The sequence below is a fragment of the Dromaius novaehollandiae genome, chromosome Z (genome assembly GCF_036370855.1).
Source record: "Dromaius novaehollandiae isolate bDroNov1 chromosome Z, bDroNov1.hap1, whole genome shotgun sequence".
Lineage (NCBI taxonomy): Eukaryota > Metazoa > Chordata > Aves > Casuariiformes > Dromaiidae > Dromaius > Dromaius novaehollandiae.
The window spans coordinates 61022371-61048539 of NC_088132.1; the positions used below are offsets into that span (position 1 = coordinate 61022371).

The 26169-nt window shown below is 36.3% G+C and overlaps 2 protein-coding genes and 1 long non-coding RNA gene across 9 annotated transcripts in view; 2 read left to right on the plus strand and 1 right to left on the minus strand.

The window, feature by feature from the left end:
* Positions 1-22096, plus strand: part of LOC112987085 (small glutamine rich tetratricopeptide repeat co-chaperone beta) — a 47050-nt gene extending 24954 nt beyond the window's left edge. For all 4 annotated transcript variants that reach the window (XM_064501597.1, XM_064501601.1, XM_064501596.1 and 1 more), the window contains exon 11: positions 21477-22096. In XM_064501597.1, the coding sequence (XP_064357667.1) occupies positions 21477-21612 (136 nt within the window). In that variant the 3' untranslated portion in view covers positions 21613-22096. The remainder of the gene's footprint in view (positions 1-21476) is intronic.
* On the minus strand, positions 908-25927 carry LOC135323477 (trafficking protein particle complex subunit 13-like). Of its 4 annotated transcripts, none has more exons than XM_064501592.1 (13): positions 25656-25927; positions 18804-18872; positions 17759-17858; positions 16783-16867; positions 15946-16073; positions 15699-15771; positions 12251-12295; positions 9650-9667; positions 7350-7483; positions 5869-6067; positions 2401-2501; positions 1336-1486; positions 908-1233 (listed from the first exon to the last, which is right to left on the minus strand). In XM_064501592.1, the coding sequence occupies exons 1-13, from the start codon at positions 25699-25701 to the stop codon at positions 1126-1128; spliced, it is 1257 nt and encodes a 418-aa protein (XP_064357662.1). In that variant the 5' UTR covers positions 25702-25927; the 3' UTR covers positions 908-1125. The 4 variants fall into 4 exon arrangements, with proteins under 4 accessions (XP_064357662.1, XP_064357663.1, XP_064357664.1 ...); XM_064501593.1 differs by having other exon boundaries at positions 1336-1483; positions 25656-25926; XM_064501594.1 differs by lacking the exon at positions 9650-9667.
* On the plus strand, positions 10140-11299 carry LOC135324734 (uncharacterized). The gene is made up of 2 exons (XR_010386017.1): positions 10140-10366; positions 11050-11299. It is a non-coding gene; the product is annotated as an uncharacterized LOC135324734 (long non-coding RNA).
* Positions 25928-26169: the final 242 nt, after the last annotated feature.

Sequence of the window (26169 nt, forward strand, 5' to 3'; positions counted from 1 at the left end):
AATAGGGCAGCTGAAAAATTTGACAGGCCAATGAGTAGAATCTTTATTACTGGATGTTTGTAAATGCTACTTAACAGTGACCAACTTTTCTAGTTTTCTGTATTAAGTGGCTACCTTCGGGTCAAAATATTTCAGTCTTTTGTCAAAACAAAGCTAGGGCAAAGTACATTTCTGTGCTTAATTGAGTCCTGAATTCCTTCCTGCATTTGCTTTAGGGAAGAAACCTGATCTAAGGCAGATACATAGGGTTTTTCCCTCCATGTTGCCCTCAAGGAAATGCCTCCAACGCCTCTGGAGTAGGAGGACCAGTTTGCCCCACACCTCAGTTTAACAATTAAAAATATATGAATTCTAGTACTTTCTTGAATACTTGTGAATAGTGTGCCCTTTTACAGCATGCCCTATTATCCTAAGGATGCACAACTCACATGAAGTTTCTTCACTTACCCTGTGCACAAGACTGCACCTAATTGGGACAGATTTGCTGTATTACCCTTTCCCAGTGACTGAGCCACAGTCAGCAAGAGCTTTGGTCAGTACGCTGCTTTCTTGCTACGAGCATCGCAACAGTGCCAGCGCCAGCTGCTATACCTCTCTCAGCTCATGCCTTCATGCTGCTCTAGTCCTCATGGCTATGCATGTACCATGCAAATACCCTGACACTCCAGCTGCTCAGAAGTCTTCTTTAGGAGACAGGATTCTAGGAACTTGTCTGTGAAAGGTCAGTTCCTTCAACTGAAACAGTTCTGTCAGACCCACAACTTAGTTTTTAAATGTTTGAGTAATTTAAAAATATTTAAAATGACTAACAAAAGTAACACAAAGTACTACTATCTCAGAGAAATTGCATGTGAATATCTTTCTGCCTCCAAGGTGACATTAATGCAATATAACTTACCAGAGCTGCTCTTTTTTCAAAGGCTTTATTTTCAATAGATAAAATGTAAACATCTTTTTAAAAGATTTTAAAACATTCCAAAAATACTCAGAGAAATTAAATAAACATGCTTATGTTTATGGTTATATCAGGGCTTTGTTTTTACGTGTTTTAATATGGTTCGGCTGCAAAACCATAGCGGGTTGGTCCAAAAAAGGCCAGCAGAAGTATTTATAGAACTTTTTTCTTCAGCTTTCTTTTTTGACTTCTGAAGAAATTACACAGACTTGTGCAATGTCATCATACTCGTATGTTCTCTTCAAAAATGTGTCTGTAAGTCTTAAGCCAGAGACACTCTAGAAAGGAAACATCATATGTTTATAAAAGTCATTATTAAAAGGAATTACTAAGTTTATAAAATGGGTATTCTATAACAAAGCTGTGTTATGAAGACTTACTTGCAGTCCCTGCACTGAAGACAATAACGTAAGTGCAAGATGGAGGGATGAACTTGGGTGTAGCTTTCCAAGCTGCCTTCCTGAAACTCCACACCAGTGGATGGAGTTAGTATTGCACATCTCTAAAACCAGATCCATAGTCCTTTCACTGCTAGAGGAAATTGGAAAAACAGTAATAAACCGGGGGGGGGGGAGGGGGGAGGAGGAGGGTTAAGCATTCAAGGACTGCAGACATAAAACAGCTTGATTATTACTCAAGTTATTGTTAATCAAGCATTTATAATTAATTTGTAAGTGAAAGAAGGCAAATAAAAATTATTGTGATATACAGTAATTCAGTTGGACACAGTTTCATCCAATACATGAGTGTTCTCGTCATGGATTTAACTACACTGGTTAGCATAATACTGCTCATATTTTGGATAGGCTACAAGAGTTTCACAAGAAGCAAAGGTATACCAAATACTCTACCTTTAGTCCCTGGCTTCAAATACTATTTATAATTACATTACTTAAATTTCACTCTACAATCCTTTTATAAAGGACTATTGTAGCTCAAAATACAGATAAAGATGTTACAAAAGGCTACCTAGACAATGTTTAGCAGGTATTCTAGCAGTGCTGCAGAATTAGCAGTAAGGTCAGAATAGATAAAAATGGCATCATTTATTCTTACAAAGTTAGTTGGAATTTAAAACAGATATATAGCCACTAATTTTGTTTAAGAATTAAGATGATTTGTGATTTAAGTGTAGGGTGCATCTTACGTGATACTGCAGCCAATTCTATGAACTTCCAACTACGTATTTTTGTGGTTTCCTAAGCCAAACGGTATTGGCAGAGAATGAGGGAAGAACTTTTAAAAATCACTTTACTCCAAAAGATATCATTTTTCTCCGTAAGTTCTAAAAAGATTTACTCCAAAAATCATCAGGTTGATGTTGCTACAACTCATAGTAAACAGCAGGTTTGAGTTGTTTCAGGAGAAAGCATTGAAAAATTAAACAAAATAGCCACAACTTACCTGCTCAGGAAAAAAGCACAAGAGTCACCTGACATCATTACCTGCAATTTGTTATTTTACATGTAATGTCAAAAGGTTCTTCCAAATTTACAGTGTCTGGTATTGTCTCCAGAGAAAGCCTTACATCGCCATAACCAGGAGCCTGAGAAGGTACAAGAATGCATACTTCTCAAATGCTGGCCAACAAAGTTGGAAGTTTTTACTACTGAAGTTTTTGTTTATTGCAACAACCCTAGTATAAGAGGAATTTGAAGAAAGAAGATTGACTCTTCACGCTTTTGATCTGTACTCAGATCACAGCAGTGCTCCATCCACTACTGAATATCATCATCTTGATAGGTTCAACAGTTCATTAGGCAAAGATAATCTGTGTGGGGAACAATATGCTCTTTCTTACTAAGTTTTCCAGATAGTCCAAGTTCTTAAAAGTTTGCATACCCACAAATGGTGCCTGGAAAGATCAAATTTCATTCTAAGAGCTGTCTATTAAAGATAGTACATGGATAACAATTTTCCTGCATTAGTCCACCATTGTTCCACATTCTTAGGAACGGCACTGTTCCTAAGAAATAATTGTTCATTCTCCTTGCCATTTCCATCCTCCAAGCCTCTGCCTAAATAGTTGTTAATTGCCACCTGTTAAAATGGTGCATGATATGAACACTTGTCAACTATCAACTTGTGTCAAGAGCCAAACACATTTCATATGGTTTACTAACAAACCTATGATAAAAAGCTCTAGTTACTACTCACACTGATTCAAGCCAGTAAACTGCAGATAAAAAGCTTTACATTTTCAATATCCACAAATGATAGATCAGAAGGAAAAAAACAGGGAAAATCTGCCTGCCTGACAAGGCTTAATTGTGGGATATACTGAAATTCTGTTGATGGAAGGGTGCTGTAGGAAAAGTTACATTTACAACCTGCTTAAAAAGGTTTCCCCTAAGGAAGCACAAAGCCAGTGACTGACAAGTTGGAAACAGTTTTCACTTATACACACTTCATTGCAAGGCAATCTTAACTTGGACACTAGAGGGATGTCAAACTGATTAGAAGAGGGATTTCACACCAGCAGAGCAACATAACTTTAGAGACTTGCAAAAAAGATGTCTAACTATTCAGCACTGGAAAAGGACAAATATTTTCAGCTGTATTAGATGACAGGAAGGAATCTACTGGAAAAACTAATATCCAGTTCTCTAAACAAGAGGTATCTTGCCTTATACTTCTACATTGAGAGAGATTAAGAAAAAATACAATAAAAGCAGTATTTTATAGAATAATTTAGCAGCAATTGGCAAAATCAAGATCAGAGCAGATGAGAAAATACAGATGAGAAAGACGAGATATACTAGAACAGTACATCTCTGTTGGCCTTAACAATGAGACACAGTGGAAGAATAGATGGCTAGGGGAAAGCCTTATAATGGAGCAACAATGAGGAAGGACAGCCTCAGTAGTATAACAGGGCACAAAGCCAGCTGTTCTAGGAGAAGCTGTTAGAGGGATGAGATCACCACCTCTCCTACAGCTGCATTCAGCAAAAAATTGTTACAAGGTAAACGTGGCAAAGTCAAGGAAATTTTGACAAAATGGAATGCCATGCACTGGTGATAGTTTATCCTCCCTAATTCACTTAGACTACATCTACATTAACAAGTAATGCAGGAGGCAATCTGTACAGCAAAACAGTTGATGCTCATGACCTGCCATCCGTTCCATGTGTGTTCTGGGGTTTTTACTTTGGACTAGCTGTAGTCTAGTCCTAAGCTTAATGCCCATTCACGGGGGGAGCACCCTCAGCATGCTGTGGACATAAGACCATCTAGTTTAATGTCATCCAGAAAGAAAGTCGTTTGTGAATTCCAAGACCGCTCCACAAAGCAAACCAAAGCATGGTAAGTAGAGATGATCCAATTTTTTGTTTCAAAAGTGCATTCCTGATCTGAACCCAAATGGTGATGTAGAGGCATAGTATACGTAAAATTCTGGGCCTACTGAGGGAAACCGGTCATAGAACTAGTAAGTGGATTAGAAAAAAAATCATGGTAGGTGAAAAGAGACTAGAAATGAAATAATGGGATAGCACTTAAAATATCAGAAGAGGGAGCTGCATTGCATTTCAAAGGAAAAGAACAATTCTATGCTGCTTTTTCAAAGGTAGGTGTTGCTCAAAGTACAAAATATATCTCATAGCTCTCAGTTAATCACTAGCACGCAGCAATGATGGGTGAGTAAATAAAACTAATACTGGAATGTGAAGTTTACTAATCACCACTGGATTTCAAGTACAATTCTCAAAGGTTCAACAAGAAGGGATTCAGAATGAGAGAATACTGACTTAGGGAGAGAAAATCTGTCTTAAGAGGGATGATAGAAAAGGTCAGTTGGAAATGAGTTTTAAGTACCAGAAGTTTTAAGTAACAGAAGTACTTGAATTTAAAAAAAGGCCAATTTCTCATCTGATGTGGTTATAAAGAGATGCCTGCCATCTAAATTAAAAACAAAGAAATTTTAGTGACTTAGCTGTGAATCTCCATGATCCAAAATTTCCTTGCCTGGTTCCAACTTCATGTGATTGATTTCCCTACAGAATTGCTCAATTTATTAGATGATCTGGAGGGAGGAGAGTGAGTGAGAGAAAGAGAGCAAGAATGAGCAGAGAGAGCGTGCGCGAGAGAGGACCTGATTGCAAGTTTTGTAAACTAACATGCAATCATCAAAACAGTTTTTACTTCTTTCCTCTCTTCCATCATCATCAACTCAAAAGATGGTGTGAGTCAAGTTTAGGCATGAAAGTAGACAGGTTGGGCAGGTGACTTAAGCGACCCAGACAACAGTTACAACTTACAATCTATGAACAATTTATAAACCAACCAGAAGAGAATAGATTGAACTGAAAACTGTGGATCTGAAAGATAAATCGTATTGTACTATACATAAATATTGTTATTCAAAGAAGCTCATATAAGTATGTATGAATTAGGGAGCAGAGTTCTGTGTCAACAGCTGGCATACTTAAAGAAGCTCTTTTGTCAGTGCTCTTTAGTTTGCTCCCAGATGACATTGAACAAGTTAATTTTACTCTAACCAATGTATTTTGTTACATGGATTTCTTGACTCTGGCACTCATGCGTACAATCTATTAAGTAATGTCGTTCAGAGCTGTGAAAAAAGAAAAAGGCATGTTATGTGCCAGAAAAATAAATCCTCAAGAAAGCCCCCCAAAATGTTGCCATTCACACCATCAAAAGGGATAAGAATCTTTTTGTTCAGCTACACTCTGTCAGAATACTGTTTTGTCACATTTCACACAGCAAGTGTGTACTCAGTATCTGTATTAAATAACTTCCTCAAATTTGCACAAAGTATAAAGGCATGTGAACTCGAGATAAGATCCAGAAAGTAAGCAGCCTGGACTTCTCCTCCAAGTCATTATTCAATTGTTCATTTAGTTACCTTAAAACAGAGACTAACTTAAATGGATGTCTAAGTTAAAGACTTACCATTCTTTGCAGCTGGCTAGTTTGCAACCTTCCTCGTTCACCCAGATTTGTTTTCCATACAATGTCTAGTTTCCCAATCACTGTTACACCTTTTATTACTCCAGCTTTCTCTGCAAATTCCTGCTTTGGCTTTAGGCAGTATAAATATTGACGTGTGTCCATAGGCTGTAAATAAGTCCTTGAGCCAAAAGTAGACGCTCTTAAAAAAAAAAAAAAAGTGCCTTGATTTAAAGTTATTTTTAAGAGGACTTAAAAAGAATCCAACCTCTCTCCCCATCCCTCTACAGTTTTACTACATTTGTGATATTTTATTCACAATAAAACACATTTTATATTTCTGTGCTTTCACAACAGAAAACAACTCTAGAATTTACGTAGAATACTTGAACTGTAATGCCTGTAAAGGAGCATGTTTAGATCACAGCAAGACAGCTGACCCAACTGAAGTAGAAAGAACTGAAGTAAAAATCAGCTTTGCTGAATTATAGTTTATTATCTAACATCTTAGCATTTGGAAAACAGTGCTGGTAATTTTGAGAAGACAATTTAATCTCATTAGTCAAGGTCTGCATACAGCTCTGAAAAAAGTAAAGAAAATATAATTTAGAATAGTATATTTAGATACTGATTTATTTGCAATTCAAAGCACAGCTACAAAGTTTTTGCCTTCAAGAGTAACCGTTCACCCAGTATCTTCAGCAACCCTTAGTTTGGGGCTTTTTTCCACCACATTATTCTTTAATCTCCTCTTCACCATTCTCGCCAGCCTTGATAAGGCCTTTTCAGTGGCTTAGATTCCACACTGTGGCAGCGATCACCTAGTGGAATTTGATCACCAGTGCCAAAAGGCATCTTATACATTGCATTTATTAATTCTCAATATACAATACCAACTCATTCTAAATCTCTCTAAATACTTCTGCTATGCAAAATGCTGTTTGGTTCCTCCCCAGTAAATCTCAGAGAATCTCTTAATTTATTTCACTGTGTGACAAATTTTTATATTCTAAGATCCTGTAAGGGCACTTCACTGATCCACCCTGACTGCTGGCTTGCTGGGTCTTAATTAGAACAACTGAAAATTGGCAAGAGGCTCTTAGAAGGAAGTATGGACAAGTCAGATGGGTCCTGTAAGGACAAATAGGTATAAACGAACAAGTCAGAAACAGGCGTGGGCTAAATTTTATAAAAGTAGTATGTTTTCAATACATCCATGTTATCAATTACTTGAGGATTAAGCTGAGGATTTCTCTACTAAATAGACTTTAGACAAAGTTTTAATAGAAATTTCTATAAAAAGAAAATGGTAACAACTTTTCCAGCTGAATACATCAACAGGAATTTGATCTTTCTATCAAGCAAAGAGAAGTGCAATCCTACAGTTACAGACAACTCACTAATTTTGATCCTTATATCTCATGAAATCATAATACAAAGAGTTTCAAAGTCAAATATCAACTACTCCCTGAATTTGAACATACCTTTCCCCTGCCGTGTCAACTGTGTTCAGTTCTGCAACGTTGTACATAATAGATGGCTCTAAAGAAACCTTCTCCATAAACATTGGAGAGGTGGTGATATTCTGAATCTGAGCTTCCAGAAACACTTCATCTGTCTGAAAAAACAGAAATGCAGTTTCATGAAAATACAATTAGTATTATTAAAAAGACTAGATTGTTCTATTAAAAAAAATAAATAAAACGTGTGTTTAGTTCATGCCTGCAAATCAAATTACAGTAATTAATGCAGGAAAAAAACCCTTAATCCCAACAATAATTAATAGGAGCAAAAGTGTTAGTCAACAGATATCTTGCAAAACAATGGATGTGGGATAATTTTGCTATGTTCTAGCTACTGCTTTATATAGCTTTAGATTACCACTTCCCAAGACTTTCATCACTTCAATAGCAACTCAAGTTTTATCCAAATTGTTAAGAAAACAAACCCAAATCATAATAGAATAAAGGGTAAAGAATTGCAGTGCACATTAATGACATGCCATGCCAAGTTACTAGTGCATCAAGCTATGGAAAAAATAAAATAAAGGTACGTGTTTGTTGAACTTAAGTATAATAGTTCAGGTACATGCTCTGAGATTCTATTATTATTCTGAAACATCGATGTACTGGCTAAAAAGCAAATCAGCCTCCTCTCTTGCTAGCTGCATCATGCCAATGGTTACCAACACTGTATGCATCCACCCATTTAATTGATGCTCTACATTCAAGATATCCTGTAAGATATATCTGTTAAATGAAACTAATGCCTGAAGATGGTATATAAGGACCAATTCTAGTACATGAAGGAAAGCTACGGAGTGTTTAAACTTTACAAGCTAAAAAAATGAAACTAGAGGTGTTTTTGTCTCCTTGTTTCTGTGGAATTATCTCTAAAATCTCAGGGAGGAGTAATTATTGAAGGCTCAGTCTACTAGAGATACAAGCCCCTGGGGAAATAGAAAAGAAAAACAAAAAAGTACCAACTTAAAAAAGAATGATTTAAGTACCAAATCTGCACCTGCAAGAGAGTTACCAATAAATTAGTATGAACCAGTTTAGGTACTTCATCAGGATAAATCCAAAGAATGTATTTTATGGCGAGGGTGGAAGGAAGCTTACGGTTTCCTTTTAATCGGCGTAAATAAGTGACTTCATTATGCAAATGCAATTACAAATAACAAAGTGGGACAAAATATTCTGAAGTGTTTTACTCTCTAAAGGCCCTGCATTAGAGGCAGAAATACCAAATGGCACTGGAACTATTCATTGTGCCTTTGCAACATGTCACACACTAACTAGACAATAGCATATATACGCTGATGGAAACTTTGCAAGTCAATGGGTTTCGGAAAGACCTTGTATTTGCAGAAGGAGTTGGAAATACCCAACTAAAACACAGCTCTCCTAAATAAAACAGCATGTGTGGTGTTGTGGTGTAATCACTACAATGATTATCTGGCTGTCACTTAAATTGATACTGTTTATATCCCATAAATCCATTGCTTAAAATCTCCATTTACCCACATTTTAGTTGTTTTTAATGCAGCAACCAATAGCAGAAATTTAGGAAGAGCTAATTTGAAAGGGGAAAGAGAAAACAAGCAGCATAATGAAAAAGCAAGTTAGTTTAATATTATTCCCAAATTATTTTAATAACATGATTCAGTACTTTACAAGAATGCAGTTCATTTTAATATAATGCACACCTTAACTTAAAGCAAATCAGACTGCAAAAGTATCATACTAACTCATCAGTTGTTACATGCAGTTAGAAGTTTGAAAGCAGTTTCAGCTAGCAAAAGGAAGATAGAAAACAACTGCTGCTCTCTCCTCAAACCCAATGTCTCCACCAAGTAAATATGAAAAGTCCTGCCACAGCTTACACGAGCAGTCTTGTAGTTAAACCTACATTTCAGCGTTTCAAAAAAAGACAATTTAGAAAAAGATTAACTCAGTTTTCAAATAATAACTTGTAAAATCCCCTTGCCCAGTTAAAAATAAAATGTCTATCTAGTAAAATTTTGGTGAGTTTTTTTTATAGAATGGCCCACACAAATACCAGTTTGAAATAATCAACTTTTAGTTTCAACAATGGGTATTAAAGAAAGAGTTAACCATTTAAATGGTTAGCTGCACATATAAAAGATGGATGAGAAAACATCAGTTCATGATATGCAGAACAAACATTGCTTTTCCATTATGCTTTTAAAATAATGTCAACAATAAGCACGGATAGACAATTAAAAAAGCATACATATTTATAAAAAATAAATAAAAATTACCACAGAACTGAGGTCACTCTAATGGGAAAATAAAAAAGAACACATTAGAGAAATTAGAGTTAAATGTTAAAGAAAAAGGAGGCTAACTTTCAAACAAAATGCATTTCTGCATTTTTTGCACCATCTAAACAAGATAGCATTAGTAAGACAGAAATGTAAATAAAAATGGATGCAAACAAAGATGACAACTACATTTCTAATAAGATACAGCTAGTATTGTTACATGGTTTCACGTTTACCTGAAGCTTTGCTTCAGGTTTTACTAACTGCTGTGGAACCAATCCAAAACAGAGCCTAAGGCACACAAGGTACAGATAAGGTACGGTAGAATAAACTGATCAAAAAAAGCAGTTAGTTTCTGAGCAAGTTCAAAGTTTGTCCTCCGTTTAAATCCATGCAATGGGTTGTATATGAAATGGAAAAACAGTCCTTGTCATTTTACAGACAATTTGAATTATCCATATATAAGGCCTAAAAATAAAAATAATACATCCTATCAAAGCTACAATACTGCAGCTTATGACAAAATTTGGCCTAACATAGTAGGAAAAACTCTTTGTCAAACAGATCCCTCAAAAAGACTAACTGTAATCACAAACTATTTTCTTAACCATCTGCATGTTTGTCTCCCTATGCATGTTTGCAGAAACAGAACCTCGACCGAGCCTTTCCAAGGCCCACTGAAGTCCATGAGAGACTTCTCATAGACTGTGGCAGGTAACTCAATCACAGGATTGCAGGAGCTTAGGGTGACAGGGCATGCATTTGTTGCATAAATTTCAGCGATCAACTTGATTTGGATGGTATTGCAATATGAGCAACAAGCCAGAAGATTAAGGTTCAGCATTACTTCCTTGTCTTAGCAAAAATGAAATAATTTTCTGCTAGAAATAGTAATTCACAGTTTTAGTGACAGACTTTATGGACAGATAGTATCACATCTGTAACATTAATGGGAAGAGCTTAACTGGTTAGTCAATCTTTCAAAACTTCTAGTTAACCAATAACTGATATATACAATTTTTTGTTGCTCCCTTACCCCCCCAGGATAACATTCTTTCTTAACATATAGAACGAAGGTCTCAGTGCTTCTGACAGCAAAGTAATATCACATACAGCACCTAATCAAGGACTTATCACTTTTTGTTTGACTCTTGCAGTCAAGACATATAGCAGCATTATTTATACTTTCAGAAATAAAATCATAATGGTAATATACCAATTTGCTAGGCAAATGAAAACCCCTCAGTTAATATCATCCACAATCTTTAAAAAACATTTTTATTATGTGGATACTATGGTATTAGGAGTCATGCCCTAAGCCTTGATTTTTCCTCCATCTAAATAGATTACATGCTATATATTAAATGTCTTGTAATTTACATGCTATTCATTTGCAGGAGAGGAAAAATCTTCATGGAGAACCTCCCACACAACTCTGGACAAGACAGATCTTGGTGCCTTAGATCCTTATTTGTAGACCAGGAATTATCATGTTATTTCTTCCCTCTACCTCTTTTCTCTATATATACTGTCAGGAAGGGAAAGAAATACATGTTTTGCACTTCAGTGGTCATAATCTTGCATGGGGAACACTACACCTGTGACTGATGAAGCTAAATAATCAGAACAATAAAAAAGATTTTGAGACTTTCTGCTTTTCTGCATGCAATTTCATAGCACGTATACCTGCTTATTTAAGAACAAACAGGATAGAAAAGCATTTGCTACTCAGTTTAACACAAATTATTGTCTGAATTATTCCAACCAAACTACTTAAGCATGCTAATGAAAGTTTCCAAACAAATGGCTAGCAAGCAGTGTAATAGTTAACCATATTTCAGGGGCTGTGAAGTAAGATTAATGCTTGTAACAAAACATTTAAAGTATTTTACAAGTATCAGTCTAAACTTCATACAAACAATACAGAATTTTTAAGTTTCCACTGTCTGTGTCACCTTCAAATAAAACTATCCCTTTAAGTAGTCAAAGACAGATGGTTAAGTAACTCCATATAAATATTTAATGAATATATAAGGTCATTTAATTTTGAAGCACTATGTGCCACTGCCACAAACCTAGACATTCAGTTACTTTACAGAGGGACCACATCTACATCAGAGAAAAATAAAATTTTCCACAGTGTGGCAAATTATCTGCATTGAGTGTAAGTAATCCACCTTACGTCAAGTACTCTTCAATCACCCTAAGAATCAAAGCTATAATTGCAAATATTTGAGTTCATGGGAAAGTAGTAAATATACAAAATTTTCAGTCAATTGCATTAAGGTTCTGACATGTTTGCCTTAGATACCATCTCTTCCCCTCTGTTCATTTATGAAAAAGGACAGTGAAATGGATTTCTGATGTCTAAAACGTATAAGGAAATAAACGATACCACTTTTTCCCCCCCCTCCAATAAATGATACATAACCCACCAACTAATTTTTTTCCTTTGGAGAAGATTATGTTTCTAAGAAACTTTGTATTTAAGAAGCTCTTTGAATTTAACCTAGCAATCATCTAATGCAAAGTAATAAGTTCCAAACAAACAAAAAACACACACCCAAACAAGCTCAAATATAAACAGCTCACACTTACCTCAGCATTGTAGAATTTAGTCTTCACATCTAGCGGTTTTAGAACCTGAATGGAATGAAAAAAGACAGATTTACGGTTGCTTTCTCAGTCATCTTTAGAATAAAAAAAAAAAAGTTTGTTTGTAAGTGCTAGGATATTTACTATAGTGTTTTTTTTTCTTTAGGATCTTAAGCAGGAAAGATGCATAATGGAAGGCATGATAGAATCATCTCACCTAAAAACTCAACACAATTCATACTATATGCTAGCTACTTCTTATCTGCACATACGATTATCTTGCTACTGTCTGAATAGTTTTCATATATCGATAATAACTACTCCTCCACTCAAGTACTCTCCTCCTGTGAAAGCAGACAAATCTAGTGCACTGATTATTAGATCAATGTCTTTAAAATAACAGTACATCATCTAGTTTCCTGAAGTGATCTACACTTGCTTTGAAGAGGGAGCAAGAACCATGAAATATTTACAAGTCCCTCAGTATTTTGCAGCAAACAGCTTGCTTGAGGGCTCTCTAAAAATAAATGAAATAATGAAGTATCGGTTTCACACTATTAGCTTAAGCGACAAACAATTACTAGCATTGACTTTCTTCTCAAAAATGCAGTTATTACAATTGTTAAGGAAAAAAAACCAGAACATTTTAATCCCATAAAATCTGCAAGAGAGAACAATTCTCTGATAAAAAGGCGATAATGAAGTATTGGCTCAGAATCACAGAATGGTTGAGGTTGGAAGGGACCTGTATAGATCATCTCGTCCAACCCCCCTGCTCAAGCAGGATCACCTAGAGCACGTTGCCCAGGATTGTGTCCAGACAGCTTTTGAACGTTTCCAAAGATGGTGACTCCACAGCCTCTCTGGGCAACCTCTTCCAGTGCTCTGGTACTCTCACAGTAAAGAAGTTTTTCCTTCTGTTCAGATGGAACTTGCTGTGTTTCTGTGTGTGCCCGATGCCTCTTGTCCCATCACTGTGCACCACTGAGAAGAGTCTGGCCCCAATCCAAGCTTTTGTATTTTGTGCATAACGCCACTACAGTTAACTCAAAATAGTTAATACATTCAATTGTGAAACGGATATAGATTGATGTAACTGAAAGAAGTCATCTTCTATCATACTTGTCAGGAAGGAAACTTAAATTGTCTTGCTCAAGACATATATCTTGCTTCACACAAGAAAAGTTTTCTGCAGTTTACATGTAAGAAGAGGTCAATCAAGATGCAGCACAAAGTTCTGAGTTGTGAACAAAATTTTTAGCCTGAACAAATCAAAGTTAAAAAGGAGTCCTCATGGAGTTTTTTTCATGGTAATAGACACAATGTTCACATTTTTCAAATAATCATAACTCTCCTTAGTCAGGGTGGGGGGGGAAATCAAAACATGAATTTATTTATATTTTTAAAGTATTTTTTTTTCAGTCAGTTCCTTATTAATTTCCCTAAATTCTGATATTTCAACTTCTTTCCTTTGATCTGATAAATTGAGTCTTTCAATTAATTCCAGTAAATTTCAAATAGCATTCCATTAGAAATCAAATAATTATTGTTAGGTTCACAAATAAACCCTACACAGTATCACTCCTTCTCCATGCAGACATAACAGCGTTAATTATGTAGTTTTGGAACAAAAAGGCACTATTGGCCAATATAAAACTATATATATGGTTGAAAAATGAGCTATTTGAAAACAAACTATAACACCAGTGCAATTTAAAAGACTCTGAAAAACGTAATGGCAAAACATGAGTATCTGTCAAACATAAAAAGCATTTTCTGTTATAAAGTATCTGGTGGCACCTCTATCACTAGAGCAGCCATCAATTCCCATTATAAAGACCCTGTTGAGTTTTTTTGTTCTCAGATTTTCCAGCTTGAGTCTCCATGTCTCATGTTAAACTTTTAAAAATAGGAACCAAAATTGTTCAGCTAAGGATTTGTCTAATAATACTTCAAAGAATACTCATATAATGGTGTTAAAGGATATATATTCATTTTGAGACATTCTTGTGCTTCCTTCTTTGAAGGAAGAGCTTGAAATTTGACAGATAAATGGCCTTAGCTGTTTTGAGTCCTGCCATTAAAGGTACCAATGTTTGTTTGATTAAGTTATAAAACATACAGAAATTAAAATCTGCATGCAGACCTCTGAAAACTTTGTCTGCATAAATGCCCACATCAAATGCAGTAAAGGAGACAAGTCCACAGGCTTGAACAAGGCTCTGGAAAGAACAAGGGAAGGAGAGAAGATAAGAACTGGAAGCCTACAGATGCGTACATCAGAGCAATCCAAGAGAGCCTGGAGGCAACAAAGGGACAGAATACTAAACAGCTGTGGCCAAAAGATGGAGAAATTGAGAACAACAGAAGCTATTTTGCAAGGAGAATAAGACAAAACCCAAAGAAATGAAAAATCAGCTTCAGTAAAGATGAAGAAACATTGCAGACTTTAGAGGAGAGTATGACACAAAAATAGGTAGGGATCATCTCCTAAGATCACATGGAAACATCCTGCTTAATCAGTACCTTCCATTTCAATAGCACAAGCACTAATATTACTCTACTATTCTTTGTCTGTGGCACAGAGCAATTTAAGACTAAAATACTTTTGTCTAAATTTAAAGTAACTAGATTGAATATAAGACTAGAAGAGTAAAACGAAATAATCTGTAACTTGCAAAAGACATGTCTAAATGGCATAATGCTCCTGTACTGCCAGAAACTCCACAAGAGTATCTCAAAATGTATTCGGTAAAATGTGTCCCCTAATCCTTCTTTCTCTGGAAAGGGGTCCACAAGTCTCATCATGTGTCTTAGAAAACAAACATCCACTAAATACATGGCTAAAACATACTCTTTTCTGCTAGAACTAGTCTACAGATAGTGGTAATTTCCTGCTTTCATCAGTTACTCTAATCAAGTCTTGAAATCCTTGTCGTAGAACAAAAGCTTTCAACTCCATCAATCACCCGTATGGCTATTAGTAAGATACAACCCATTAGACTTGTTTTCCTAGTCTCCTTTAAAAAACAAACATAACCATTAAGTTCCATGAAAAAAAAAGTTATACTAAAAGAAAACCAGAATTTCAAAATATTAAAGGTTAAGTGTGTCAAAATCAGAATGGATAATACTTGTTCTGTTTAAAAAAAAAAAAAAAAAGAGGCTGGCTGCTATAAAACTATTTTTCAAAAAAAAATAATTTGCATTGATTTTTCTTTTCCAATCAATGAGAAGAGATTAATATTTACTACTTCTGAAAAGTGCATGGTAATTAGAAATCCTCAGTTCATGTAAAGTTTGAAGCAATACTTCTTTCACTGGTTCAACTTTCAAAGTCAAATACATTTTTACAGAATGTAAAAGCATTTTAGAAGTATCCACTGTTTTAAAAATGCCAGTTTTCCAGACCTACTCACTTATTACAAGCACAAAATGTTCTGTACAATACCTGAAATTTGAAGAACTTTCTGAAGTACATCTTCTCTCCCATCTGTGTAGTGTAACTTACTGCACAAACTAAGCTGAAAGAAAAAGATTTTTAAATAATTTTTGAACTATTTTAGATTCCATGCCTCTATCAAAGTAGAAACAGTTTAGTATTCATGTGCTGCAGTTTCATTTAAGCTTGATTATAGCTCTGCAATGATTTAAAAAATTCACAGAAAAACGCAACTTATAAGATTCAAAAACATTACATGTGTGTTCCTATTTCCTTTACTTCATGATGAATCACATCATCAATACAACAGTCAGGTTTAAGTTCTGCCACTGCAGCACTAGAAGCTGAAAGATTCAAGCGCTGAGAACTTGTCTGAAGATCAGCCTGGGAGTAGAAAAACAAAGCATTGGTTATAAACACAGCTACGTAAAGCACTCTAAAGAAAAACAACTTGTTTTGAAAAGTACTAGATTTCACTGAGGATTTTGTACTCTGTATGCTTTTACACATGTACAACAACTTAGACATGGAACTTGACAAAGCTAAAGACAATTTTAAAAAATATACATAAAGAGTCCAGTCCTTCAACATGCAGCTCACAAAACCTTCACTTACTTTTGAGTAAACAGTGTGAAACATTTGTAAGATTTCTGTTCTCAACATATTATTTCTTCAACAAAAAAGCAAAATCTATGATGCAGTGAAGAAGTCATTTGAAACACAAGTAAAATACAAATCAGTATGTGCTTTACAGAGACTTGCTTTGATGATCTCATTGAAAGTGCAACCAGTAAAGAATACACTCCAATTTGTTTTGGCTGGGGAAGTTCTGCTACACCAATTCTCTACAGAAGCTTTACAGCCTACCCATTTTTTTGATACAATCACAACTTTTTATTTTAAAGTTTAAAGATTTTTATAATCTCTTCTATTTTTATGTCTTTTTGTTTCCAGGGGTATTTTCTGGATTAGAAAAAAATGTGACCGATATTTCCTAAACTCTATGAATCAGTGCTAAATGCACCAGATACTGTCAGAAAACACACTCTATACATTTTTTATAAATCTAGAAAGTAGATGTATTTCCACATACCTTTACCAATATGTCCTTGACAATTTGATTACTATCATTATGTACACTAATGTAACTGGAAAATGTCTCTCCCAGAAATATATTTCTGTGTTTGGGGAAAAAAAAAAAAGGTTTATTTAGGAACAATTATTTTAAACAAAAATAACACAGAACATTCCACTAAAACCTCTTCAAGTTCAATTTCTTTTTATCAATTTTTGAAACTGTTCAGCAGCCTTGTCTATATCAATTACTGGTTCCAGTTCTTAAAACGCTACATAGCGGTAGCCTATAAAGGCCATAGAAGAGGTCTACATAGAAGTCACAGTAAACCCTGCTCAGAGCACACTTAGTTGACATAGTGCTTAAATCACAGGCAAGAGATTCTATTACGGGAATCCCATTTGCTATGATTATGGTATGGCATCAGATATAATGATTTAGAACATTTTTCTCTTTTTTATTTTTCCAGTATCCACAAGCCAATAGAACTCCTCCTAAGAGTCAAATGTGAGAACAGCTTAAGAGATTGCCAGATCAAGTCCTAAGGTATACTGGCAATTTCACATCCATACTTCAAACTTTCAAGAGAAACAATTTCAGAAAAGAACCAACAAATCAAAAAGTTTTACTAAAAGATTCTGAATAGAATAAGAAGATGGCTTTCAGTACCCACTAGACTAACTGGAGTAAGCCTTGTTAGTATGAATTGTGGTTTATAGCACTGTAAAAATTCACCCACAGCCGCAAATTTCTCTCAATTTTCAGTTCCTATTACATTCCCAGTCAAGCTACAGACAACGAACATTATCCAGTATGTTTGTATCTTTATTTCATGCTGTAAATCAAGCCACGAGCTTCTTTTTTCTAAAAACCACTGAGCACTTCACTGTATTACTATGATGTATGTTCATAAAAAAAGTAATAAACATATTACTGTTAAATGAATCCTAAACCTTGTATATTATATGTTGCAGTTCTAATAAGTTGTTCTTACCCAAAATTCTGAGGCAAAGTCAGCATTTCTCCTAGCATCAAAGTTTCTGCTCCATTTACAGTAGAAGGATCATCTTTCATGAGCTGGTTAAATAGATTACCTGTAGAAATATGAAATTGTTAAAATCAAAATATTTCCAAGTCTAGAACCATGTCTACATGTAAGTCATAACATTTAAGCACTTATTACATGTAATGTATTTTAGACATATTTGTTTTGCAATCAATGTATCTAGGCATAAATTAGAGATCTATATGCCTGCTTATAAACTATAATTTACTTTCAGGCATCTGAACCCAATAAAGTACTCTGTACACATGCTGAAGAGCCCAATCCCAAAGGCGTTGCTGAAATTAACATTAAACTTTAAGGGAAATTCTGCTTGTAAGAAGCGCAACAGACAACAGAATTAGTCAGCCCTACTTAAGTTTTCTCCTTACTTGCTTTGCATTGCAACAGAATTCCCTTTCCTTGGTTCATTCCTTGCCTCTTTCTTACACTTGACTTCTAGACTGCATCTATTACTGAGGAACAACCCATGAACTTCTGATTTAACAGCTCTCTATACACCAAATATAAAGTGTATAGCAGTGATTCTTGCAAAATCATTTTCCATAGTCTAAGCTTTAATGCATTGGTTCTAACTATCAAGGCCATTTTTCTCCAGATAGAGATGACTAACTCCAAACTTTTGTTTATGCATTTGTCTATCTTACAGCTGCCATTCACATTAAACCACCTATACGCTCCCCACCATGCCCACATGCTACAGGAATATTGTGTCGTAATCACTCGAACTTTGATGTCATATGTTTACAATATACCAACCAAGTTTTCAAAGCTGTAGGTCAAGAGTTTTAGAGGAGCACCTTGGTACTTTCCTATAGCCATTACCAAAAGAATATTTATTTCATATAATATACTGTCATTTCAGATTACAAACTATGGGAGACCATAAGATTCTTGTGGCAGCTAAGTCACAGATGCTTGGATGGCATAGATCTGCTAATATGTAGACAACGACCAGTTAGTAGAAAAGACATACCTGGCAAATCTCTCTCTTCACAAGTCACCGGAATATTAGTGAATAAAGTAGGCTTGGTTAGCCTCATCACTGCGAAATCAGAAAATAAACCAGAGGTCAATGAAACAAGTATCTTTGGATTTTATTTTAAGTATAATTGTGTCTTGCTCTCCCTTCCACAAAAATAAAGTTTTTTTTAAAAAAAAAGAGAGAGAGAGAGAGAGAAAGACAGAGACAGAGACAGAGACAGAGAGAGAGAGAGAGAGAGAGAGAGAGAGAGAGAGAGAGAGAGAGAGAGAGAGAGAGAGAAGGACCAAACCTCAGCTTGAAAGGGGGTAACACCTCTTTGGATCATCCCATTATTTTCAACCTAAAAAATTTCTCTGCTACTGTGAGATCCAAGAGCACTGGTGATGCCATTGCTCTTTCTGCTTTATTTCCTTGACACACCAGTTTTTACTGCTTTCAATCTAAAACGCTAAAGGTCTTCATCTGTTATAGGGTAGTGTTAACAGTTTCATGGCCTTTTGTAGAAACACACTGGTTTCATCTTTTTGTGGACTCTTCTAGGCTCATGACCAATACGGACCCTGTCAGTCATGCACTCCACGATACATGGCATTCCATTTACCGCCTAATCCCCAGAACATATGCAAGAGAGAGTTACAGGTTTAGGATCCCAGATTTATACAACTGTTTTTTCTTTTAGTCATGATTTTAAAATTAAACCAGCAAAGCAATAACAAAAGACTTGGCAGCCCACTTACAAAAACTATTTTATCAATACTGACAGAATAAAATTGAGATTTTACTCACTATTAAGAAGTCCCTGTTCTAGGAAAGTAGAAGTTGAGAAGGCTATTTTAACTCACAATACTCAAAAATACATGATTTTTATTTATATTGCACATAAGAAATGTTGCTTCCTAAAAGAATTCCTTCCTATTCATGTAAACCAATGCTCCTAATCTTGCATATACCTTCAGAAAAAAGCACTCAAATAAAAGCTGAGCATTTGTGACCTTAGGTGTTGATCCGAATATGTAAAAACCACTGTTTATTCTTTCCTTTGAACTTCTGAAATATAAAAACATATATTTTCTGAAAATGAAGTAAAAAAAACCTTGGGATTTCTCTTGAACACAAGTTAATCAACAGCCTTGTGCTGAACCATGTACTGCACTTTTATCTTTATTGTACTTTTGTGGCATCTTGTATCACGCCAGCATTCGCCATTTCCAATAGCATAAAATAATCAATTGTTTTGATACATTTGTGTGTGATGCAACGGGCAGTAGTAGTTCACAATAACTTACACTACCCTAGAGAAGATCTATGCAAATTTGCTAGCATTGACACTAATCGATCTCAGTTTTCAAGTAAAAGCAAATACATTGTCTTTGTAATGGAGAAAAATTGAAAAACACAACCTCTGAAGGCTTAGAACAATGAAGTAAATAAAAAGCCCCCAAATAAACAGAAACAGAGTAAATACAGCATCAGATTTAACACTGAAATTTGAATAAGAAAGATAATCAATTATATATGCATATGAGCTAAGCATTTCCGGAACACTTCAAAATGAAGTTCTGTGATTTAGCCTGTACGTTGCTGCTACCCAAGACTGTAATAATTTTATAAAGAAAATAAATGTGGTGTTCATTTCTTATTACTCTACAGTGAGGTGCTCCCAACTAGCAGTGCATGTACCATTATTAGCATAAAAGCCAACTGAAAGTGGCAGAAAACTGAAAGCTACCACTGGGAAAGGTGACACCGATCACTGCTGGTATTTGGCAAAATGTTTGTTTACCTCTGCTCTGGGTGCATTAAGCAAACAGAATAGGACTGCAGTACTGACAGCTACCTAATTGTATTCAATTCTACAGTAAGCTCATAAACTAGTACTTGCTAACTCTTTCTAATGAAACTGCTGCTGCTCAAGTTTAATAACATGCCTAAAACAAGGATAACAAGCAATAAACAGCAATAAAAATCATCTCCGCATGAAGTCAAAACATATAAATTAAGTATGTAGAATATCTTTTTATCACTACTGAATTAATATTAGAAAATAGAGTATCTTTGCAGGACTGCCTAGCCTTGTTTAACAAATCTTGCTTTTAAGAACATGGACACAAAATGCAACACTAAATAAAACAAAATCCAGATCATGCTGCATTCTACCCCATTACTTCTTTTTAAATTCCAACTGTAAAAAGTAACTTTGTTACTACTTATCTTTAAGATCAGAAAAACAATTTCAGTGAAATAATCTGTTAATACAGCTTTAAAACTAGTAACGATCCTGAGTTACTCTAGCCAGTGCTTCACTTCAGTTTTGCTAACAGGTAATCTTAAATCTCAAATAAAAACCCTGAATATCAATATAAGACTCCTTGAACATTCAGTCAAAGTTTAGAAACACACTCCAATAATCAAACATGAGCAATATCATAAATTATAAACTGCAAAGTGGTAGGTAATCTCTACAATAAAATATTGTTATTCCAACATAAGAATGTCATACAAATAAAATTGCTAGTTAAAGCCTATGGGGGGCTTATTTAGTTTTCACACAGGGGGATCTCCTGAGGTTATACTTATGTGCACTTCAATTCGATGAAACAGTCTTTCTGACGATTTAACAATCTGAGATTACCCTTTACTCGCTATTTTCCTTTTTCTTTGCAGATGCCACAGACCTTTATCTCCAGCTACACCAGAATTATCTGGAGAGGAGTTAATAGGATCCCCTATGAGAAGTACAGACCCATGCAGTTACATGGATACCAGCTTACTTGCTCCACTGACCTTCCAAACATGGTAGTCAGCGTGGACAGCGTGACCTTGAAACAGTTCTTTCTTTCAGATGACAAAAAGTCATACTGAACTCAGCCCTTCACCAAAATACACATTCAGATCCTCAGAGACCATTGCCTTCTATAACAACAACAAACAGAGGCTTACAGACAGAAGCCTGATTCTTAATTTCCTGACTTGCAGGTGGAAGTTAGTGCTTTCCTCTTTCCCAGTATAATTAGAGGCTCCAACATAGGTCACAGACCAAAGACCAGCAGCCTCCGAAAATATATTAGTACAAAAGTCATAAAATAGAAAACAATAAAGATGTCCACTATTCTAGAGCATTCAACTTCCACTGAAACTTTCATTAATATTTCTGCAAAAATACTAATAACATCATTAAGACAGTGTTTGAATGGAATGGAAAGTATTATTTAATTTTTGTATTTGAAGTTTTTATTTAATGTATTTAATTTTAATTCCTTCATAAAAGAACTACTTCCAGGAAATACTCAGATCTCAGCAATCTTGGTGGAAAAAACAAACAAAAAACCAAAAAATCCACTTTACACTGATAATAACAACCCATTTCAAAACATCTTTTCCTTCTCCTTCTAATTTGAACCAAAACAGCACAGCAAGGAAGTACTTGGCTTGACTGAAAGCATAACTTTTATTAGCCAACACAGCTTGCCATAACAGTCTAGACAACAGACTTTTTTCCCCAGACATCTGATGTAGAGAAAAGCTACATAAATGCAGTTCTAAACCAGACAGAAATATACTAATCTTAATAGAAGCACTCATAAGATTCCCAGACAAATAAAGTTAAATAAAGAAAAACTGTAGCAAAATAATATTAAATAGTTTCCTGCTCTTTAATTCATTGGTTGTTCCAAAGTCTGTATTTTCTAAGCTGCTTAAAAAATTCTAGTACTTCAGACAGCAATATTATTACAGAACTCTATCTTAAAATTATAAGCTAAAAATAATGCCAAATTTATGCACAAGCAAATTCATTTTATCAGTAAGGCTTAGCCTTTCCCTAAGAATATTTCTAACATATTCACAGTATAATATATCACAGAAAATCCATATCTGGCCCACAGATCTTTGGATTGTAGCATTGCAAGATGGCAATTCATTCCGTTTGATGAGCCTATTCAATTTTATCCAGATGTCCTCCAAAGTCTGATTATTACAAATAGACTGTTCGATTGTCCACTTTGCTCTATAAAATACATGCAGCTTCAGTCTTTCCAAATTATTCTGCAGTTCTTGAGACAAAGGAAGAATCTTTTCTTTGATCTTAGCACTAGGGAGAGAGACACTCCAAGACCTTTTCAATTTTTGTTTTCCATTAGATGGTGGTTCTTCTTGATTCTCCAAGTTAACTGGTCTGTGAACAGTTTGAGCTTGGATTAAAGTCTGCCCACGTCTCATGTTAGACTGAAACTCGAGGAGATTTTTTGTGCAGTCATAATCAGGAGATCCTACAATACATTCTGAAGCTGTAGAAAGTTGTTTCAATTCTTCGGCTTCCTCACAAGAGATAACTGGTGGATGCCTTTTCGGTTTGAGGGGAAGTCTGTATAAATCATTTGGAAACCAGGGTGTAAATCTTGGTAACTGACGAATGGGAAACTCCTTCACTGCTGCTTCTGCAAATTTTTGCAGTTTTATTAGATCTGTCTGGTGTGGTCGATAATGCAAGACCACCTCCATGCTTGCACTGCGGGTATCCAGTTATTCTTAGTAAAAGGAACAGTCTCTTGATTAGGATTCTCAAATCTAGACTGAAACACATCTTATTTACAAGAATTTCCTTGCCTCGTGCTGCAAAGACCAGTGGAAAACAGGACCTAAAGCAGAAGTATTATAAAGAATAAGATACTACCAAATTAAGAAACATATTGCTAGGATATTTTGTAAAAAGCAGCATGTTGTAAAAATAAACTAGAGATACGTATCAGAACATTTCTACTTTACCCATGCTGAATATTAGTGACTGTATCCCATCATTGCCAGCATAACTTCAATACAAAGAACATTACCTGTACGCACACAGTTTGCTTGATGCTGTCCCTCTCAAGAGTGTTCCTTTCACTGTCACCACCTCATCCTTGTCATCCACCAAAACCCATCATTATTCTTGTCATATCTTTCTGATGGATATTAAAGTGATTTGTTTTCGCAATTAAGGACAACTCAGCAGTTGTCTCAGATCTCAAATTTTCCATGCTAAGGTAATCACAATTCTCTTCTCCCAAAGATTACTATGCACACATATGGCACTATATTACCAACACGTATATCAAGGTATGAAGTGAAAGTAAAACAATTCATTTAAAATATTACCATCATTAATAAGACACAGAATTACCACTACCTATTATATCAGATTTGCCAATCAAATCTATTTAAAGAAAATAAAGAGGAAAACACTATTTTTCACAGGCTAACCAAGAGAATAGAAAGCAGCTATAAAACATTTGGTGTTACAATGAAAAAGTCCTTCCTGAAACAGTACTGACAAGTAAAACTGTCTTTAAAATCGTACGTTAAAGGGAAAGCGCTATGGACAAACAGCACCTGTGTCTGGTTTTTTTTCTATTTTACATCAGAACTATATATTTAGTTTCACTCTTGAAGCTTTTGAGTCATACATGTAACCATTCTTTTCAAATAACTTAAGAACACATATTTTAAAAATATCAACATTATTTTCTTTCATGGGAAAATTATATTATGTTCCCCCCAACAAACACTACTATAAAACATAACATAAAACACATGCACTCTTTTGCTCTCCATTTTTTTTTCCTCTAAACAAGTCTGCAATCCTGCCAGGCTCCCCACCAGGCACCAGCAATGGACAATAATGTTTAAAACAATAAAACAGTATTGCCTAATCATCATACCATCAAAATTTTGCTTAAAATATACAAAATGCAAAGAAATCCAGATGCCTTTCACTTCTATTTGCAAAATCTAGCCTTGACACTGCACTAAGTTCAATACAAGGCCAAGGGTTCTACTGATGCCTCACAACAGCAAAACAATGATATATCATATTCATTGTAGTGGTGCCTGATGCTGTTTCATGTTCTGGGTTTTTGGTTTTGAGTGCATCTATGTGTGTGTGTGCACACATATATGAAAAAATGCTTGTTATTATCTTTGAATTATGATTAACAGATTTTACTCTAAGAGGCAGACAGCACAAAAACTCTCTCCAGGAGCACTATAAAACTAGTGTATTAACAAAAAATGAATTCTGAAGTCATCTACACATGTGCGCTGCTTTAGAAGACTGAATACTCTCACTGATTTAGAATGTTTGCGTAATTGAAGCTGTAACTATTATTCTTACACAACAAGCTACATTATCTTCAAAACAAGCACTGGTAAAAAAAGGAGAAATAAATACATATATATTTTGACTGAAGTAAGGTGAAAGTAGGCTTTTCAGTACTTTGATTGCTAATTTATTGGTACACACCTGCCAGTAGAAATATCAACTTCTTTACAGAGCTGTCTTGATTTTTGCACTAAATTCCTCAAGGTACCTGACAGGCACCTACATTTTTATTTTCACCTTCGTGACACTCGAATAAAGCCAGCAGCTGTCCATTGAGCAAAGGGTTAAAAGGGCAAAAAGCTCTCTAAACTGGAAAGAAAACCTAAAAAAAGATTTCACTGCAACTGCCGAAACGCTTTTGCGAAATGCAAATAAACCGAAAAACCTCAAGGGCCCGACCAGGCCCGGGGCCTGCCGGGCGCGAGGAAACACCGCTCTGGGAACAGCTTCACCGCCCCCCACTCCGCCCGAGGCCCCTTGTGCCCACGGTGCAGGCCCCCCTCCCCCGGCTGGCCCCGGGCCGAGCCCCCCCGCCCCGCGCCCCGGGCCAGCAGCGAGCCGCCGGCCTGACAGCGCCGCCCGCCCGGCCCGGGCCCGCTCCCGCAGGCGGCGCTGGGAGAGGCACCTCCGCCCCGGCGCCCCGCCGCGGCCCGCGCAGCTCGGAGGGGGGCGGGGGGGGGGAGGGGGACGGGCCGCGCTCTCGGTACCTTTCAGAGCCAGCAGGTGCTCCTGCTTGGGCTGGTTGACGTCCATAGCGCTAGCCGTCAGCCGCCTACAGCAGGGCAGCTAGGCCAAAATCCCTCCGCGGGCGAAACACTCACGACCGGCGGAGACAAAATACATATGTAAAGTCCAGGCGCCGCAAATACTCCTGAACCCGGAAACGGCTGTCCCAAGGTGCAACTCGTCACCAACTGCCGCCAGTAGGGCGGAGGCGGAACTACTGTCCCCAGAATGCATTGCGCGTGCCCCCCCGCCCGCGGCTGCCGATGTCGTGGGTGGGACGGAGAAGTGCGCAGCGCGTTTTCCGAGGAAACCGGCCTCCCAGCCGCAGTGCATGCTGGGATATGCAGTCCTTGAGAAGCACAGGGCTTGGGGGGGTCCGTGCCGCGCGGCATGATGGGAACGGTAGTTCTCTGATGCGAGTCGCCGGAGCCTGGCGCAGACCCGGAGGGGGTAGCGCATGCGCCGTGCCCACGGCCGGAGCGGCGCCTGCGGGGC